The following is a 19739-nucleotide window of genomic DNA, read 5'->3' on the forward strand; positions in this document are numbered from 1 at the left end:
AACTTACGTTCCTTCTTTAAAAGAAAAAAACTTGACATCCAACAATGTGTTGCTTCAAATTTAGAATTTTCTCTCAGCAGATACTTACATGAAACGGGATAAATATTATTTTAATTTTCCTGTTGGATTGTGTATAGAAACTAAATATGTAGGATGATGGCTGGATTTAAGTCAGTGGCTCTACATCTGCATTTTGTGATCAAGTCATGCTTGCGGTGTTGACACTTGTAGTCCAAGAATCTTCCCCTGGCTTTACAATCAACTTCAGAGCACTGTCATTCACCTGCTTCCTTCCTCCCCCTACCTCCCTACCCCCCTCATCCTATTCTTTCAACTTGTTCGCATGCAGTTACTGCAAGATACTCAGATGCCAAAGAGAGCACAATGTTCTTTGGCCCATGGCTTCTATTTGGCTCAATATCCTGTGTGGCGGAGAGTGGTTGTTCCCTGTCTCCTTCCCCAAAAGTAATTTTGCAGAAACCAGTGCTGCCCCCTGAAATATTGTAAACAAGCTTTTAAAGAGTCGTTTGGAATGCCTAAAATCAGGGCTGCTTAGCTGGAAGATTTCAGTCCACATGTACATGGTAACCAGTATTAAACAAAAGTTAAGCTGCCTTTTTTTTTTTTTTTCTGAAATAATGGATATATGAAACGTAGATTAATGGAAAGTTGATAGCCTTTAAGTACGTCCACTATTTAAGCATTTGTCAGATTTTAACCACTCTAGTAATAGCTTCAATTTATATTTAATTTACTGTTAATGATCTTAAAATTGCTTTAAAAGGTGGCTCAAGAGACTTTTTCCAGTAAAGAAATTATTTTGTTTATTTGAAACACAAATAATTTTTTCAGTTATTAATTTAATCAGTTATTAAATTTAATCTTTAGCTAGAATTTTGGAAGCACTTTTTTCATAAAGGCAGGTGAGTTTTAATTAATACAGTGATGAAATTTATCTTATTGAAGGTAACATTTGTATGCTTGCTTAATATAATATTTTATTGATAAAGAATTGTAGATTTAATTTCTTCTAAACTGGCTTCAGCAATCTGTCATTAGTAGAGTGTTAAAATAACCGTGACTCTTCAATTTCTTGTGTGCATTCAAATGCACAAGTTTTTCTCCTGCTGATCTACAGCTACTAAATCACTTGGAAAACTTTGGAGGAAATACCTCCTTGACACTTGCTCTAATTAATGCATTTTTAAAGCACTTAGAAATTAACATTGTTCTTCCTTCTGGAAAACTGTTCAGCTCTTTCAAGCAGCTGGAAAATTAACTAAAAGCAGTTTGTGAAAGATTATTTCCTACAAGTACAATGTTGAATTAACTTTTATGTTCTTGCTTTTGTAGTACTTGACATTCTTCTTTCTAATATATGCTAATAATGTAATATTTTGTAAAATCTATTCAGGTGTAGAATTTGGTGCTCGAATGATAACTATTGATGGAAAACAGATAAAGCTTCAGATATGGGATACGGTAAGTAATAAATCATGTAAATTATTTAAACATATGGCTCCACTAGCCCTCCCTTTGTTCTGGTTAAGCTCTTTATCAACAGCATACATGAGAGAGACTGTTCCTTGTCTTGCAGCTTTCTTTGTCTTTTATGAAATTGAAAAATTTGCTAAAAGTTACTTTTTTGGTGTGACTTATTCTTAAAACAGTGTACATTTCTGCTCTTTGCACTGTAACGTCTTTAAGGAACAGTGTCAGGTTTGTAGGAGTGGGATTCATGCTGTTGTCCCCTGACAGCAATGCTGCCTCACTTTTTGGTGAAAGTTTTCAATACTATTAAGAACTTACATTTCTCTAAATAGTTTGCACATTCATGCGAGGTCTGGTTAAAGTAACATCCTGTTGGGAAATTGTGGTGTGTTTATTAGCTGTAATCTAGAATTCTCTAAAGGAAATGTTTGTATTTCCAATGTAGAAGAAAAGATAGGGCTCACGGTTTTCATTGAAGAAGTCTTAAGAACTCAGGTTCAGTATACTCACAAAGATAGTTAATACTTCAGACAGTTAAGAAGGGAATGGTAAAAGCCTAAAGTTTGGAAAAGCCTACCAAAACCCAAGATTTTAGGTTAAGATATGTTAACAAAGTCAGCTGTTTTCTTCTTGCCAGTCACCTTACCATAAAGCAGTCAGCCTCCATGTCTACACTTGTCGTGCAGTGGCTTAAAGATGCCCTTACTGATGTGTCTTTCAAACATGCTTAGCTGTTCCCTAAAGCAGAGTTTTCTGTTTTCTTTTCCAAAAGCATTTTAGGATACTTTTAGAAATTAACTGATACATGAGCCATAGCCTTATTATTTGCTCTCTTTGCTATAACAAATGAAGGGAGATACATTCAGATCTGCATGCCTACTTACATGCATGTGTATATAAAAATGTAAACAAATGCAATATTGTAGCTAACTTCATAGGTAAGATCTAAAGTACCTTACTTATTTTTCAATTTCATAACTTGAAATGTCATTTAATGCCTGTGCCTCCTTGGAAATTCTCCATGAAAAGTTATAGAAGAATATGGTCAGGTTGTGGTTACTTTAGGCTTTTTCTGCCCTCAGCGTTTATAACTGGATTGATGACTGCCCAGGTGGCAGTTCATCTTTAAGTTCAACAGACAAGCAAATCTGCATAAATAGTAGCTTCAGAAGCAGACTTAGTATACAATGAGACTAGGTGAGAAAATATGTAGATTGGTCCTTATTTGCTAAAATTGGGACAGGTGCTCTATAGACAGTATTACTAATCTTACTACTAGTGCAGCCACTGTCTTTCATTGGCTTTCAGACTGGTTTTGTTAATGTGCTCTTACCTGTTTCTTGGACACAAGTTAACTTCAGAGTTTTTTTAGTAAATTATGTTTTTATTAGTGCCTCTGACTCAGTAGCTCTTCACAATGTTTGCTTTCTTGAATGCTTGCAAAGTGTCTGATAACCAAACTTCTAACATAATTGTTTTTTAATATGACTTACAAACTCCTTTTGGGCAGGGATTTTATCTGGCTAGCTTCGTAACTATGTAATACATACATTGAAAATACTTATTCAAAGTTTTTATGCACTGAGGAGTTTGTACGCCTGCGTTGTAGTTAATAATTTGTAAGTTGTAAGTAATGAATGACTTAGTATATTTGCTGTAGTTAAAATTTGAACTCTATACAATCTGATTTTTAAAACACAGGTATTTCTGTTCTAGTAAAATCTTGGTTTGTTGGCATGTATAAATTCCACTGACTCAGTTCTGATCTTGGGTGCAAAGGTTAAAGGAATAACTAGATAAGAAATATGAGAAGGTAATTGTCAAGAGATGTTTTACTTATGAGTGTTAAGGTACACACAGATGTCCATAAAGACCAAGGCTACCATGTCTGTATTGTGTATCTAGGTTGAGCATTTCCTGATTTATTTATTTATTTCAGTTAGCAAAAACTGCTAACTGTTACTGGTGCTGGCTCCACATTTATTAAGCTGTAACAATTTCTGTTTGATAAGAGAAAGTTTGTTTTACACCTATGGTTAAAAAGTTTTCATGTTTTCAGTTGGTGCATCACAGCACCTTCTCTTCTCTGATTTAGTGCTAGCCTTGTATACCTGCCATTAATCCAACAGGAAACATCTTAAGCGGAGACAGGAAGTGGAGGACTAGATGAAATTGTTTTTTACTGGTTAACAATGAATAAGGATTTACTTTCTTAAGAGAATCAAACACTTCAATTCAGATTTTTCTGGCTAGATACTTCTATGCAAAGGTGCTCAGTTTGTGTTGCCTTCAGCAGCTCCAAGGAAAGGTATATCTTGCGTAATGGTAATATAGGGAAGCTGCAGCACACCTCACTGCAGAGGTAAGTCCTAAAATGGTTGCATGTCTGTGAGATCCATTTGTGTATTCTTCTTGTATCATAACTCAATAATATTTGACTTTTCATTAGCTTCTTTGTTTGGATCGGGAGTATGTTACAGAAGTTAGCTCTGCTTACTGCAGTCTGGTGTTCGTGTGGGAGTACCCAGTTCCTTTTGGATGAGGATCAACTGGAAGATACTCTCAAAGAATTCACGTGTCCGTTAGAAAATGTAGCCCAGCATTTGACCCTGTGAGCTGGTAGTCTAGTAAAACTAGTTTGATGGGAAAAAAAAAAGAACCCTAACAAACCACAGCAATAAAAACCCTACAGCTCTACATTCCATTAAGGATATTCAGTGTGGCCCTTGCAAACTTAGTGTTAGGTGTTGCGGTCTTAGTTCTACTGTGGATCCTATGTCTGCACCAGCAAATAGTGTGTCCTGTTCTCTATCAGCTGCAGACTGCTCTTAATCTTCCCACTCCTGAGCTCTGCAAGCTTGCTGTGTCATAAATATTTTTAGGTCTGTGGGTTGTTGAGTTTCACTTTTTCTTTCTAATGCATTTAGGTCAGTCAAGGGGAATTGTAGGTACTGGACCAAATTGTTCATTTGCCTTGTCTGTCTTTACGTCTCTAGATTATTTCCTTTCCTGTGTCTTTAATCTTAGTGATGGTTTTCAGTTGTTCAATAGACTGAAAAATATTTTTGTCAAAACTGGGTAGTTGGTAATTGCCTACTAAAGTAAGTTACTCTTTTGTGAAAGTGTGGTATTTGAGCTAGCGTCAGTTGCAAAAATAACTTTTAGGGAACTACAAGTGTTCTGCAGAAGCTGGTAGGGATCAAAATGACCATTCTGGGAGCTATTAAGCTTTGTGAGATTAAACAAGCTGTGTAGATGAGTTTGTTTGTCTTGTGGCAGCCTAACACTGAGAAGTATTAGAATTGCTTCTCCTGAGAAAAACTTGATTGTTGTGGAGAGATACTGGGCCTGTTACCAGGATGAGTCAATAGCCTTCATTTTGTTGTTGAGGGGGATGTTCTGTATTGTATTGACTTACTAACAAGTCATTGTTGATGAGCAAAAATAAGCAGTAGTTGAAAGAGGGAATTCAGATTCTCTCAGATGCTGCAGGGGGAGATATCAGTGATGATTCTAAGTAATACTACTAATGTTTTCTGAATTAAACTGATATGAATGAGAATTTCTCATGTATGTAAATACAATAATGTTTAATATCTGTTTCTGTTTAATTTCATTGAAATACGTGATTAAAATATTTATTATGTTTCTATAGCACTTCAGTCTTGTTTAAACTTATTATAGTCTTGCTCATAGTAAGACTAAATATCTGAAATACTCTTTTTTTTTTTAATAAGCTCCTTTCTTGGTTTCCATTCAAGTGAGCTTTCAAATTAAATGTACAATCTTTTCTGGTAGTTGAGCATGTTTATGCTAGACAGATGGTTTAATTGTTGAAGGTGAGTCTCTTTTCTCTAAAACCACAGTGTGAGTTGCCACTTTCAGATATTCTGAATATACTAATCCTTCTTGGAAATTCCGTTATTTTTCATGTACTTGCAAACACTTTGGATCTAGTAGAACCAGGTAAAGTTCCCTTAATTCATTTTATACTTTGTAATATTGGCAATTGCTAGGATATAGTGCTCACTCTGAAGGGTTTTTTACTAATTTTCTACTAAATTGTATTTCTACTTGCTCTGTTAGTAAGAGCATATTTTTACTTTCATGGGCAGTTGGTGAATTTTTCTACTTAATTTTTACTTTTTTGACATCTTTAACCATTGTACCAGCAAGAAAGTGGCTACATCTTAGAGCTCAAATTATGATGATTCAGTGCTCGTGACCCTCTCTTTTACTGCTATGAAGAACTTGAAGAAGATTGATTTTGGTTCCTGATCTAGTTCAATCATTAGTTCTCAGAATATTTGCTGCTGTGTGGGAGCATTAACTCTTTTCTGAAATAATGGATCAGGGAGGAATTTGTTGATTTAATAGTTATTCCTGTGCAGTTTGTGTAATAGTACCATCATCTGAACTTCAGTGCCAGCAGCTAAGTTATTGTTCACATCCATAATGGCACTCCAGAAAGCGAAGGCAACTTGGTACACCTTCTAGCTTACTGTTCAGAAACCTTTGTCTGTCATGTGTTTGAATATATTTGGTTATTGAAATACTGTGTTATTGATACTTTGTTTTCTGTTTGGTTATAGATTTCTTGTCAGTTTATCTGTACCTTTCTGCAATAATAAAGCATGCTTTTTCTTAGGATAAGGCCTTGGACAGCGAATCACTTCCCTTTGTCCATGGTGGAACTCCCGTTTTACTGAGACTAGCTATTTATAACCTAAAGGTTTAAAATACATGAACTGAAATCATAAGAATAATTTTAATAATGGGGGGCTAAATATTTCTATTTCTGTTATGTGTTGGGAATTGCTTTGGATGTCTAAATGGCATGAATTCAACATCATCAGAAGAAAAGGCATGTGTACAGATGATCTGTATTTAGACATATGCCACAGTTTCACCTTTGGGGATCTTCAGTCCTGTTGAAATTTCAATTCTTATTAGGATGCTGGCAGTGTTTTTCTGAAGAAACATATAACACACAAATTCTGACACTTTCTTAAATTGTTATTTCTCTTCATGAGTGTCTTTAGTTCTGTTCTTTAGGAATGTCTTTGCTGAAAGTCAGTGGGGTTTTTTTTTTGTTGTTTTTTTTTTACTCCTTTTGTTCTTATTCTGTGTACTACATGCTGGTAAATCAGCTTAAAATTCTTTTAATTTTGGAGTACAGAGTTGATTGCAAGAAAGGTTAATGCATTTGTATAAACAAGTGGCCATGTGACTAAAAGGCTCTCAATTTATTTATAACTTTCCAAAGTACATTCAGAGGTATCTATTCCTCCTCGCTCTTTCTGGAACATTTTGTTCCAGGGATCAACTTTGTGGAGTAGTTCCCAACTGGCAGTTATCATAGGTAGTGTGACACTTGTGTGAGTTGGTTGTTTCTTAAGATGTCTTTTTAGTTTAAGCTTACAGCTTACGGAAGTGTAAACAAGTTTAAATGATTAAGCATTCCCAATGTGAATGAGATGTTCTGTCACTGGGTTTGAATATGCCACACATGTATGCCTCTTTTTTAAAAGTGAAGTCTAGAGCTGCTAGCTGTGGTGCTTTGTGGTTTCTTATTTTTCATGTAGCTGTATACTGCCAATTTTCCTCCTAGTAAAAACTGTTGGTCAGCTTGGATATTGAAGGCCTGCTGGGGTGTATTCAGATAACTTTGTCCTTGCAGAAACTTTACAAGTTCTTCAGCATTGAGAATAGAGAATTCAGTAAAATTAGTGGGTGGTTTTCTAGATCTGCTGTTGAGGATCCTCTTTCATTATCAAACTACTTTCTTGTACTACAACATAGCTCTTTGTTTTTTTCTTTTCCCCATAGTTTATAGATTAAAAAATACTCAAGTTAAGGAACTTTTTCATAGCAAAGACTTGCCTGTGCGTTTTGCAGCTGACACTGTCATGAGTACACCACACACTGACAAATTACGTATTTCCTAAAGTAGTATCACTGGGAGTCCTTTCTCAAAGGTGCCACCTGTACTATGTCAATGGTAACACCGTTAAATGTTCCTGAAGACTTCAGTGCAGGCCATGTATATGTATATTAGTGACCTATGTTCATTGATAATGCTTCATGTTCTGTTTACATAATTTTGAAATTGCATTTTGGTCTCTATAGTGAGATATATGTAGAGAAGTGCATGGGATATATGTTAATGCAGTTTTGAAACAGGAATTAAGATTTTTTTACTATTTTGAAGACTTGTAACTCCTAGAACTATGGATATGTCTTATATCACAGTTTGTTTTTGTTAACCAATATTATATGAGTTGTAAAAGCTTACAGTCCAGAAAACAGCCAAAAAGGTTATTACTTAGAACTTAAAACGTCACTTGTTTATCAGAGGACCACATTTTTTCATGGTTAGTGAACCATTCACATCAGAGCTAACATGTTTTTCTCTGAAGAGAGAGGATGCGTGTTCAGGAATGTTCAGTATGCATTTATTGGTTCTTGTAGGCAGCCTTGTCTGAGCTACATTCTATACATGTGAAATAGCTGCCATGAACTCTCTGTTACCGAAACATCTTCCATATTCCTGCTTCCACTGCAATATGACTGTGTAAGTGGGTATAACATCTTTGTTAGGGACTACAAGTCAAGGGAGGTGATTCTCCCCCGTTACTTGGATCTTGTGAGACACCACCTGGAGTACTGTGTCCAGTTCTGGAGCTCCCAACATAAGAAGGATGTGGAGCTCCTGGGGAGAGTCCAGAGGAGGGCCACAAAGATGATCAAAGGGCTGGAGCACCTCTCCTATGAAGACAGGATGAGAGTTGGGGTTGCTCAGATAGAAAAGAAGGCTCCAGTGAGATCTTATTGTGGACTTCCAGTACCTGAAGGGGGCCTGCAGGAAAGCTGGGGCATGTAGAAATGGGGCAAGGAGTAATGGTTAAAGGGTGAAGGAGGGTAGATTTAGCTATTAGGAAGAAATTCTTTCCTGTGAGGATGGTGAGAGCCTGTCACAGGTTGCCCCGAGAAGTTGTGGATGTCCCATCCCTGGAAGTGTTGAAGGCCAGGCTGGATGTGGTTTTGAGCAATCTAGTGGAAGGTGTCCCTGCCCATGCATGAGGGTTGGAACTAGATGATCTTTAAGGTCCCTTCCAACCCAAACCATTCTGATTCTATAACTAGGGGTTGCCTTGAGGCAAAGGATTTTGTTGCCTGTACTAGTTGTAATATGAACTTGGTAAATACCCTGATTAACATTCATTTAGTGGCTGCTGCCTCTTACTGTTTCCTTCTCACACACTGAGCACCAGCACAGGTTGCTAAGAGAGGCTGTGGCATCTCCATCCTGGAGATCTTCAGAAGCCATCTGGACAAGGTCCTGGACAACCTGCTCTGAGTGCCCTCTTTGAGCATGGGGGGAACAGGTGACCTCCAGAGGCCCCCTTCCAACCTCAACCATTCTGTGATTCTATCAGTTTTTTAATTTGGAAGAATTTTTTTAAAAAGTGCTGGATTTTGGGGGGACATGGAAGGGATGATAAGAATGGTGTTAATTCCACTTTAGTTAAAGAGCTTTTCTCTGGGATCAAAGCTGTTTTCAGTTTATACTGAGCTTCTATACTGCTACTTCTCTCTGTTGTTCCTCATAGCAAGCAGCTAAAATTGAGTTGGTCCTATTTTGCAGGACTGATAAAGTACAATTATAACACACTTTAACAAAAAAAAGTCTTTTTTGGCTAATAGCCTGCACGTTCTTTGGTTTTGTCTACTTTGAAATAGCTTGCACCCTTTGGAAAAAAGAAATTGGGGAAAGGGGAGGAAATTGTCAGATGAAAAATGCTCAAAGTAATAGTGGTATGAAAAAAAAAGCAAGCTGTGGAGTATGTTCTATATGCTTAGTCCTACTGGACTGACTTTCTTATATCTCGAGCAGAATGATACTGTTAAAATAGACAGCAAATTATTTATATGAAGTTTCTTATATATAATTTAAAATATATACGTGAACCAATACGGAGCTTATTTATAGACATTCAGTTTCCTTCAGTTTAGAATGAAAGGGAATACAGTTTGTGTTGTCTGTTGTTAATATGTAAGCACAAAGTAACTGATTCTTGTAAGAACTCACAATTTGTATATTCTTGTAAGATTTGCTAGAACCTCTGACAATCTTGGTTGACAATCTAAATGTGGTGGGCTCAGTCTGCTTCATGTATTATTTTAGGCAATACGTGGAGTACACTGGTAGCAGTAACTTCTGTTGTCTAGTTAGGAGGAAAACATTTTATGCATCTACACCATGCACTTGAACTAGTCACCACACAGAAAAAGTTGTCGAGTTTACTGGAGCTTCTGGGTAGAGAACCAAGTACTGCACTAAAAACTTGGAGTTTTTTTCTGTTCTTTGGTGCATAGTAGCAGGTTTTCTGTTTTCTGTTACCTTAGTTTACATAAAGATGCACTTGGACTCTAGGCCAAGTGCATATGCTAGAGTGTTCTAATCATGTTGAAACTACTAAATATATTGTCTGTCTTTTGTAACATTTTCACTGCAATGGCTAAGATAAAGTGTTTTCTGAAACTGAAGTAACTGATTATTCTGGAAGATAAGTTTGCTTTCTGAAGACTATCCTTGTTGTACCACTCTTCTTGTTCAGTGACAGAATCTAGATCAAGTTCTCCTTGAGTTCAAGACGACCTTATATTAGGAAAAGTACAGTAACTGTGAGAAAAAGTTTTTTGTATGCTAATTTTGTGGCCATGCTGAAGGGTAGCTTTTATTAATGAAGATCTCATTCTTGCTTTTCATAGCTTTAAATCAGGGTAGTTTCCTGTAGCTCTGCAAATCACTATCTTAATGCATATAGGATTTTTTTCAGCATTAGTGTTAGTATTTTGTAATCATGTTCTGTGTTAGCATTTCTAAATTGGGTTCAGTGTTATCTTTAATCATGCTAAAGCTTCTATTACTAAATATTAAAGTAAATGTTTCTTCTAACGTCTGTCAGGTGTTAGCACTTCTGAAAAACATGAGCATGGGGAGCTCAAGGTCTTCAGCTGTGAATATTTATTTTTCAAGATTGTGTTCTTTTGAACATGTTGTTTCAAGTGCTGAGATTTTTACAGAACACTTTTCTGTGAGAGCTATCTAATTTATGTAGGATCTCTGAAGTTTTTCACCAGTGTATATGAAGATGACTCTTGCATCATGTAGCTGTTTGACAAGCATTATTTATCAAGTACAGAGGAAACTGATTAACTGCAGAGCAGAATTGTGTAAAATTGAATTCAGAACCATTTTCTGTTTTTTCATAATAAAATGATTACAAAAAGAATTCCATCTGAAGACTGTTGAAAGCTGGCTGCAGTTTATGATATAACGGATAAAATCTGCATCCTTGGCCTTCCAACAACCTTTACACCAGCAGATGGTGGGCGTAAAGATGTCATTCATCATTTATTTACAATGGGCTTTATTTATTCTAGTGTCAACAGCTGCCCCAGGGAGCGGGTTATTGAATTCAAATGTGAAGCTCTGGGTTATTTGCTTCCTTTCAAATTTGTCTTCAGAGCTTAGTTGCTAGGAGTCCATTCTGTGCTCTAATAATGATTCATGTATTGTGAAGCCATTCAGTAAATTGGGTTGTCAGGGATTGCCAAAAAAGGTTTAGAGGTCTTGTTCCCTTTTTTTTTTTTCTTTTAAACAGCTCTTTGCTGTAGTTGGTGTCTTCTTCTTATGTACCTTCTCTTGCTAGTGTTAGACACTTTGTCCCCAGTTATTCCCTCTCTGATTTCCCCTCCACACTCCTCCTTGTCCCCATCCTCTCAAAAGTAGAATTCTGTGATTCTAAATGTGTGCTTTTCTGCACCAAAAAAATGTTTGAGATATAAGTAATGAAACTTTGTCTTCTACAGGCAGGGCAGGAGTCCTTCCGTTCGATCACAAGGTCATACTACAGAGGGGCAGCAGGGGCTTTACTAGTGTATGACATTACAAGGTGAGAATACCAAGGAGGTATAACAGGATTAAAATTTTATGTCTGACTAGAATTGTGCTATGGTATATAGCAGTGTTAAAATGTCTAATTTAGGTTGGCTTTTTGTATAGATCTGTGTAATCTGATGTTTTCCTTAAGTGCTCAAAATCAAGATATAGCCCATGTAACCTATATACATGCAATTTTCTCTATAGTGGTTGAGGAAAAGTATGTGTAAAGCCTCAGGAAGAATGAAACAAAATATTTGAATAAACTTTTTTACCATGAACCTCTGGATTACCTTTATTGAGAAAGACCTTGAAATATTTCATTAATATCTTTATAGTGCTTTTATTACTATGAGCTATAATTTTTGTTTAATTGTAGCAGATTTTTTACTGAAGTGCCATTCTGCAAAGGAGTGAAATAGTAAAACATCAAAATATGGTTTCAAAAAATTACCAGGAAACTTCCACCATTGCTGTGTTTTACGAGTTTGGGAAAATGAAGGTCTTAGTGTGATATATATTTTTTTGTAGCAGCTGTTCAGAAGTGATTAAGATTTTTCTTGTTGTATTGAATAAAGTTTCTATACAAATTGTTACTTGCAAAGCTGAGTACTGTGCCTGGTTTATGAAAATGTTCAGGCTCTGAAATCCTATTAGAATGTGTTGCTCCCTTTGTGGATCTTCTATCTTGTTGCTGAATCAAGCAACATCTTTTCCCAGATATTTCATAGACGTTTTTCCTATTGTTCCCAGTTTATTTCTAAATATTAGGAAGCAATGTATTCTTTCCATTGGATTTCCACCAAATGAGTCTTTGATTCACTGGTTGATAGATTTTACTCTTGTGAAATCTTAAGCATACTTCACAAGCATGTGATTTAATATTTTGTGTACACATTCTGTAAAATCTGTAATATGCCATATTTGTGTGCCTTACTTTGAAAGACTTAGCTGCTACATTCATTATTCGGTTTGTAAACTCACAGAAAATTGTTGAACATTTTCTGCCTTGTAGAACAAATATTACCATATGATTGTAATTTTGTTTGAGTTCGCTGAGGCTATTAGGGAGTTCTAAATTCTGTTCAGCAGATTTGATATGTAACTACAGATTCCTACAGATAAAAGAATCCTCTTTTCTCGTTTGTAGCAAACATTTTCAGTTACTATTTAGGCAGAGTTCATTAATGCTCCTTACTTACTAACTTTGTTTACCTGTTCTCCCTTTCACAAAGGGATTACTAGCTTTTATCCCTGGAGCATGTGTACTGATAAATGAGTTGGTTACTCAAGTAGAGAAGCTGACTAAAAGAAGGGAAAGAGATTTCTTGAAATACTACTTTTAATTTTCTTTCTCATTCATATTTAGGAGGGACACTTTCAACCACTTGACAACTTGGTTAGAAGATGCTCGTCAGCATTCCAATTCCAACATGGTTATAATGCTTATTGGAAATAAAAGGTAAAAATTAGCCAGCTATGATTTGATACTACTTCTCGTGATTTCAGCTTTTGTGTTTTCTTATTTGTAGGTAGCATGTTAACATTATTTTCAGTTGGTGGATGTAGTTCTTTGGTGAATGTACAACTTTTCCTTTCCAAATTAGACTACTACAATGTGCAGCACATGTAAATCAGTTACCTTCTGTTCTGAGTACCATTTTTAGAAGTAATTTTAAAAGGATCGACTGTGAATGCATAAAGTCATTAATTATATGAATTATTTTTCTTTATGCCTTTTTTTTTTTTACATCTGGAATAATTTGGAAGCGCCTTGATTTCTCCATTATGAAGAAAATATGACTGCTAATTTTAGGTGTTCTAAAGTGCTTTTCTAGTTCTTGGTTAAGAATCACAGTGGTGAAAATGCAGTATAGGCCTCTTTTTTTGAAATTACAGGATTCACTTCTAAAACTGTCCTCAAATGTAAAAAGTGCATACCTCGGTGATTATATGAGATGCCTCTGAATTCTAAGCCTGTTTCATATTCTGTCTGTTTTAGCTGGGATTGGGGGCAGAGAATGCTTTTTTACCATTTCCTGGTGAATTCAGGCTGCTCTTAGGCACTGGATTTTGAAAATCCAACTGAAAGTTTTGAAAGTGTGTTGCCTGGTTTGTAAACAATTTTTTACTTGGTCTTCTCATCAGCTAGACTGTCCAAAGTTCTAAAATGGGTCCCTGTTAATGCTAAGACTTTGATCTGTATTGAAGGTCTTTATAAAAATGCATCAGTGAATATGTTAAGTTTATCTGTAATTTTTCTAGTTCTTGATCCAATGAACTGTAGCATCATGTCTAGATTATTTTTTTTTGCTGGATGTAGGGTTTTTCCAAATATCAAAAGCACCATCTCAGAACTTAATAAACCATTAGTCATGGGCCTTTACCTAATTGACCTTAACTTGTCTCCATGCCTCAGTAGTTCTTGAAGGTAAAGATGCCAGTTGAAATAATGGTGGTTGTCCCTTAAAATTTTATGAGTAGCCAGATCATTTCTAAAGATACTCCTGGGAAACAGCCTTGTAGTAAAGAGGGGCTGGTTTTGATACTCTGGCCTGTTCACCTTTCTTCTTCGTTCCCCTTCTTCTCCCTTCTGTTTTCCTCTATCTGCCCCCCACCATTTACTTGTCCCTGAAAAACAAGTTAATCATTAAAGTAATTGTGAAGGTTGTCCACTTTTTCATACATAATCTGGAAAATGATTTGTGACATTTTTTAAATTGAGGAATGTGATAAGCATCATCGTCACAAATTAATATAAATGTGTAATCTCCTTCATTAAATGAAGCTTTGGTAAGCTTGTGATATCTATGACCAACTGCTTTTTTTGCTTATGTGAGTGAAAATATGGTACTGAGAGAAACAATGGAGTGTACTATTTGCTTGAGATAAGTATTATGTAAGCTTGCATACTTAGTTGACATCTATAACTATTCCTCATTATTCCTAGCTGTTAAGCTAGATTTTTGTCTTGCATTCTGCTTAGGCAAACTATACCACACGAATGGATGTTATAATGTGCTGCTTCCAGCTAGCTCAGTAATTCCCGGTTACAGTTTAGGTGCATTTATTGTTAGAATAAAAACTAGTTGTATTTTAAGTCACATACTAAGGTGCTACATGAGTAAAAGTTCTTTAGGAAGCTTTTTAAAGGGAATGATTTTCCAGCCTCAGAGAGGAAGATAGGAAGAAAACTCCTTCAATTATATTGCACTATCCTGGAAGTCTGGTACAGGAGTTCTTATGGTAGGGCATACTACTAGAGATGGATGGAAGAAAGAGTATACTTGCACAGTATTTTTGAAGGAATAAATTTTGTTCTTATGAGTCCCAAAAGTACACTTGATACACATTTGTAGTACTGATTTATTGCTGGATTTGAAGAGTGTTGAGAATTAAATCTGAAATATAATCACTGTTTTTTGAAAACATTACAAATACTAGTGTTAAAACATGACAAATGCATAATCTTCTTTTCAGAACAAAACATAGTTATATTGATCTAGTATGACCAAATGCTTCGAATTATTGGAATGGAGAGGAAGACAGCTGTGGTTAGTAGAAGCAGTTAAAGCTCTTTTAAGAATACTTCTAGATATTAGTAGTGAGTGTTGACTGGGTTATCACTGCAGTTTTTGATGCAGCTGCTATGTTTCAATACAAAAGTTGTTTATTTCTGCTCTTATCATGAAAATAACGCTGTAGTGAATCAAGGTTTTAAATATTTTTGAGGTGGTAGTAGCAAATGAAGAGATTGCTCAAGTTCAAAGGTACAGTGTCAGTTATTTCAGGGACATGAGAATGTACACGCTGTTAAGATATCTTAAGCCTGAGGCTGAGATACTGGGAATGCTTACATATAATGAACATCAACTTTAAAATTGTTTTGAGAATACATTTCTTACATGCTTATTTTCAAATGCTCCATGTTTAAATTAAGTGCTGAATTGTCTTGACTCTGTAACTCATCTGAGCTAGCATGTAGTTGTAAAAATTACCAAAAACCTGCTTTCCTACAAAATAAATGCCGCAGTGAGTATTGTTTATTTTTAATATATATATAATTACAAGGGTGGCAGCACTGAAGCCCAGTATGATAGTTTTTACTGGTATTCTGTCTGCAAATTAAACCCCTGTATTTGCAGGGGTGTTTAGATTAAAAATGTATATCTGAGAAGGCATTTTTACATGGACAACTTAAATGAAACTTTATTTAAATATATATCTTATATTTATTATTTATAAATATAGCATTGTTATTGCTCAATATGTAATATGCTTACAAAGAAGGACAGAAACTCTGTACTCCTTGTTCCTAAAGAAGCTTTAAAAAGTAAGGGTGAAATACTTATGTGTCTATGTGACTTACAGAAGTGGATGTGTCTTCAGTTGTCCAGTCCAAGAGGGCTTTTTCCTGTTCTTCTGTTCAGTATTTAACTTCCATCTAAACTGCCTGGAAAACATGAAATAAGAAATTGTATAACAGTCACGGCAAATTCTTCTGCGTTTAGAGGGCCAAACCTGAAGTCTCAAAACCTAAATGCTAGCTTATCAGGAGAGAATAGCCAGTGTAGTTCAAAATAACTTATTTTTGCTTTTTATCAGAACAGAAATTTATTCTATGAAGTTTTGTTACTGAATAGGAAAAAATAGGTTTATTTTTTTAATTATTTTTAATTTGACTAAGAAATATCTTATAAAACTCCCTTTATCAGTTCAGCTTTAGTGTGGATTGGGAGATAACATTATAGTAAGAAAGAGTGAAATGGCAATGTCTAAAGTTAGCATTCAAGGAATAGCTACATAAATACACATGCATCCTGTTGAAATCCATTTGTTGAAGTCTTCGGTAAGATTGATGTCAGCTAGGTTAGATAGCTCAGGCAAGCATGGTGCCTGTGGCTACTCAATGTACTCTAAGTGCAAGGCTTACAATAGTTCTACTCAATGTAAGGGCTTGAATTCATGTGTATGTGTGTTCTAATGGGGGCTCTTGGCTTAAAAGCATGTCTCTGAAGAATAATATTTACGTGGACAGGTTAGACCATGCAATTAATGTATTTTTTTCCATCTTAGTGATTTAGAATCCAGACGAGAAGTCAAGAAAGAGGAAGGTGAAGCATTTGCACGAGAGCATGGACTTATCTTTATGGAGACATCTGCCAAAACTGCTTCCAACGTGGAGGAGGTAACTTTACTGAACACTGGTGTTTTAGTAAAATGGTTGTTTTGATTTGCACTTGGTTATCTGTACAGACACTCTTCCTCAAAAAAAAAACTCAGGGCACTGAGATAGAGTTTGATAAATTAAGGAAAGAGGTGGGGGAAAGAGTGATGGAAAGGCAGTCACTCACAGCTTCCCAAAAATTGATTGATTCCCAGTCTGTCTCTGAGCAGCAGCTACTTTGGAAAAACTACCCTTTGGTTCTTACTCTTTAGTGTGTTGTCATATAATACGAAGTATCCTTTAGGCCAGTTCTGGTGAGCTAACATGGCTGTGTGCACCTCCACACCCTGCCAGAATTTGCCTACCTCAAGCCTGTGTAGGGCAGAATAAGAAATATAAAACCTTGACACTTTGTGAGCACTGCTCAGCAGTAGCTAAAACATGGGTGTGTTATCAATGCTGTTCTAGTCACAACTCCAAAACACAGCACTATACAGGCTGCTGTAAAAAAACATAATATCCTTGTCAGACACAGAACAGTCGTGGACAAAGACCTCAGCTGAGATGTTAGTGCTGTGTAAAGCAGAAAGATTGTCTTTCATGCCCTTCATACATCCCCAGTTACCTTTTTTTTATAACAGCATGACATAGTTCAGCTTCTCATACTATGTAATCTGTGCTTACTCTTTTCCAAAATTGTCCTAAGTGCAAAATAGTGGACAACTGGTGAGGTATGTTGTTAATATTAAAATCTTCTAGTTTTGAAATATTTAGTGGTTTTTTTTAAAGTTATAGTAAGTGTAACAAACAGCTTTCACTAGTTTGTTTCTGGTTCTGTTCTGCTTTGTTACTGCCTGATTCTAACATAAGCACCTCACTCCTATTAAAAAATACATGCTAGTGAATGAGTTGTCCAGTACCTAATGCATCTCTGATTATCAGGAGGAAAATGAGCCTTAAGTTTTTTTGTCTTAAGTTCAAGTAGAAGCCTTTATTTCAAATTATGTGAGTGAATGATTTTGTGCATGTACTAAATTTCTAATTCTGTTGGAAAAGCTTTAGTATATCATACTTTCTGGTGACAACCAAATACACTCCTTAAATGGTATTCTCAGGCAACACTTACAAGAGGTGCATGATCTAGAATTTTTTGTACTGGTGGAAATACACTGGATCTAGAAAGCTGGACCTTTCAAGTCTATAAATTTGCATCTGGTGCATTGTAACAGGTGTTTTCAAATGCATTTGTGCTAAACATGTTGAAGCAGACACTTTTTACTATTTGCTTAGGTTTCAGATAAATTTTCAAAACGCTTTTTATGCATTTGAGTCTCAGAATGCTTATCTTTTCCAAAAGCACTAGACTTTCTAGATAGAACTACTGCGGTAAGAGGGGTTCTCTCTAATTGTGTGGAGGTTATTGAAGGGTGAGGGGAAAAAGCCATGGGGCTTGGGGGAAGGAATATCCCCTTAAGTACCCAGCAGCATTTTTAAATCTATGCTGATATATTACTGATGTTTATATTGTATCATGTGTGGGTTATATAGTTAACTGTTACAGTTCCAGGGTACCTGTAGGAATCTTCAATATCAAAACATGTCTGTGTAAGTTACAGCATTATCAGTTCTGAAAGTGCAGGTGATTTTACTTGTGAGAAGGATATATCTCCAGAGAAAAATGGTAGATGTAGATTCAAAATAGGTAACAGCAAAAATTTATCTAAGCAAAAGTTTACATGAATACAGCTTCAGAAATATTTAAGAATTATGTGCACCAGTTAGGCCTCTGTTCTTTTCTCTACTCTGTATTTAAAAAATATTTACGATAAGTTTTTAATTCCATTATCAGCCTTCTGTCCTTACCCTTCAGTAGGAAATATTCCTCAGAAGGGGTGTGTTGGAGAAAAACTATTACTGTAAGGCACATGGGTGCGTACCTATGGAAATGCGTAGATGTAACAGGCTAGAACATTCCCAGATACAACTGGTGTCTTGTTTCCTCTTTCATTTCCCAAAAGAGGGATTTTACCATACTGAGATAATGTAGTTGATTAACAAAGCCTTGGCCTGCTGCATTCGTGCCTGTGTTTTGTTGCTTAGTGGTTGCTATAAAAATAATGAAAGTGTTTTTCTGGGTATTGAAGGAAGTAATGTAAATGTGATTGTCAGAAAAAAGTGACAACAAAGAAGCTAGATGGTATCCAGTAATAGAGCTCACATGATTCTTGCACCCAGTTAAGAGAACTTGCTAGATCCAACTTTGAGGGATCTGTCCAAAGTAGAATCAGGAAGTATATCCATATTTCCTGGCCAAACATGTTCTAGGGTTTAAATGTTTTGAGTTTTTTTTCTCATTTTGGTTTTCAAACTTTTCTTTCTGAATCTAAGGCAAAAGAACTCATGGCAAAAGAATCAAGGCTATTAAGGGTTTACGAATCATCTTGGCTTGTTCGTGGTAGCCCTTCCTCAAATAGCTGAATCCTGTAGTCAGTCCTCTGTAGCCTGCCTTAGGATGTGGAAGCAGTTGATCTTACAGCCATAATGTGGCTGCTTGAAATACAAGCTGCCATAATTTTATTTACTTATTTTTAAAACAAATGATGTAATGCATGTTTTTATGGTAGGAAATGTGGTAAACTAATCTTCATTAGGATGGCTGCTTATATAAAAAATTTCTAAAGTAAGGGAAGCTTCCCAGGCAGTTCTGAAAATTATCTCTTCTGAAGTAATTCTTCATAGAAAAAATTAAAATTTCAGAAGTGTTCTGATGTAAATTACTCTGCTTTGTAAAAACACAACATTACAGCAGTCTTAATTTTTTTCTGAACTGCTCACCCTGCATTTTCAAGTCATTTTAGCTTACAGAATATGGATTAATTCTTACATATCTTTTAACATCAGTAAATCTCAGCACTGTACAGCTTGTTCTACAGGTGTAAAGAAACGATAGCAAGTGCTTTTTACCCACTTTAACGGTATCTTAAGAATCATTAGCTATACAGGTTACTGTATTGTTATCAGTCCCATAGTGTTAGTTAACTAACACTGTGGGACACAATCCACATTTTCTGAACAGCTACTTCATTGTAAGGGTATTGCCTTGTATGCTATCAAGTTTGTCCTATTATCTCT

At 35.7% G+C, this 19739-nt stretch overlaps 1 protein-coding gene across 1 annotated transcript in view; it reads left to right on the forward strand.

Annotated features, from left to right (window-relative positions):
• RAB2A (RAB2A, member RAS oncogene family) overlaps positions 1-19739 on the forward strand; it is a 45634-nt gene that overhangs the window by 13943 nt on the left and 11952 nt on the right. Inside the window, exons 4-7 of the mRNA XM_051609770.1 lie at positions 1415-1482; positions 11371-11453; positions 12810-12902; positions 16517-16628. Of these exons, the coding sequence (XP_051465730.1) occupies positions 1415-1482; positions 11371-11453; positions 12810-12902; positions 16517-16628 (356 nt within the window). The remainder of the gene's footprint in view (positions 1-1414; positions 1483-11370; positions 11454-12809; positions 12903-16516; positions 16629-19739) is intronic.

The sequence above is a fragment of the Apus apus genome, chromosome 2, assembly GCF_020740795.1.
Source record: "Apus apus isolate bApuApu2 chromosome 2, bApuApu2.pri.cur, whole genome shotgun sequence".
Lineage (NCBI taxonomy): Eukaryota > Metazoa > Chordata > Aves > Apodiformes > Apodidae > Apus > Apus apus.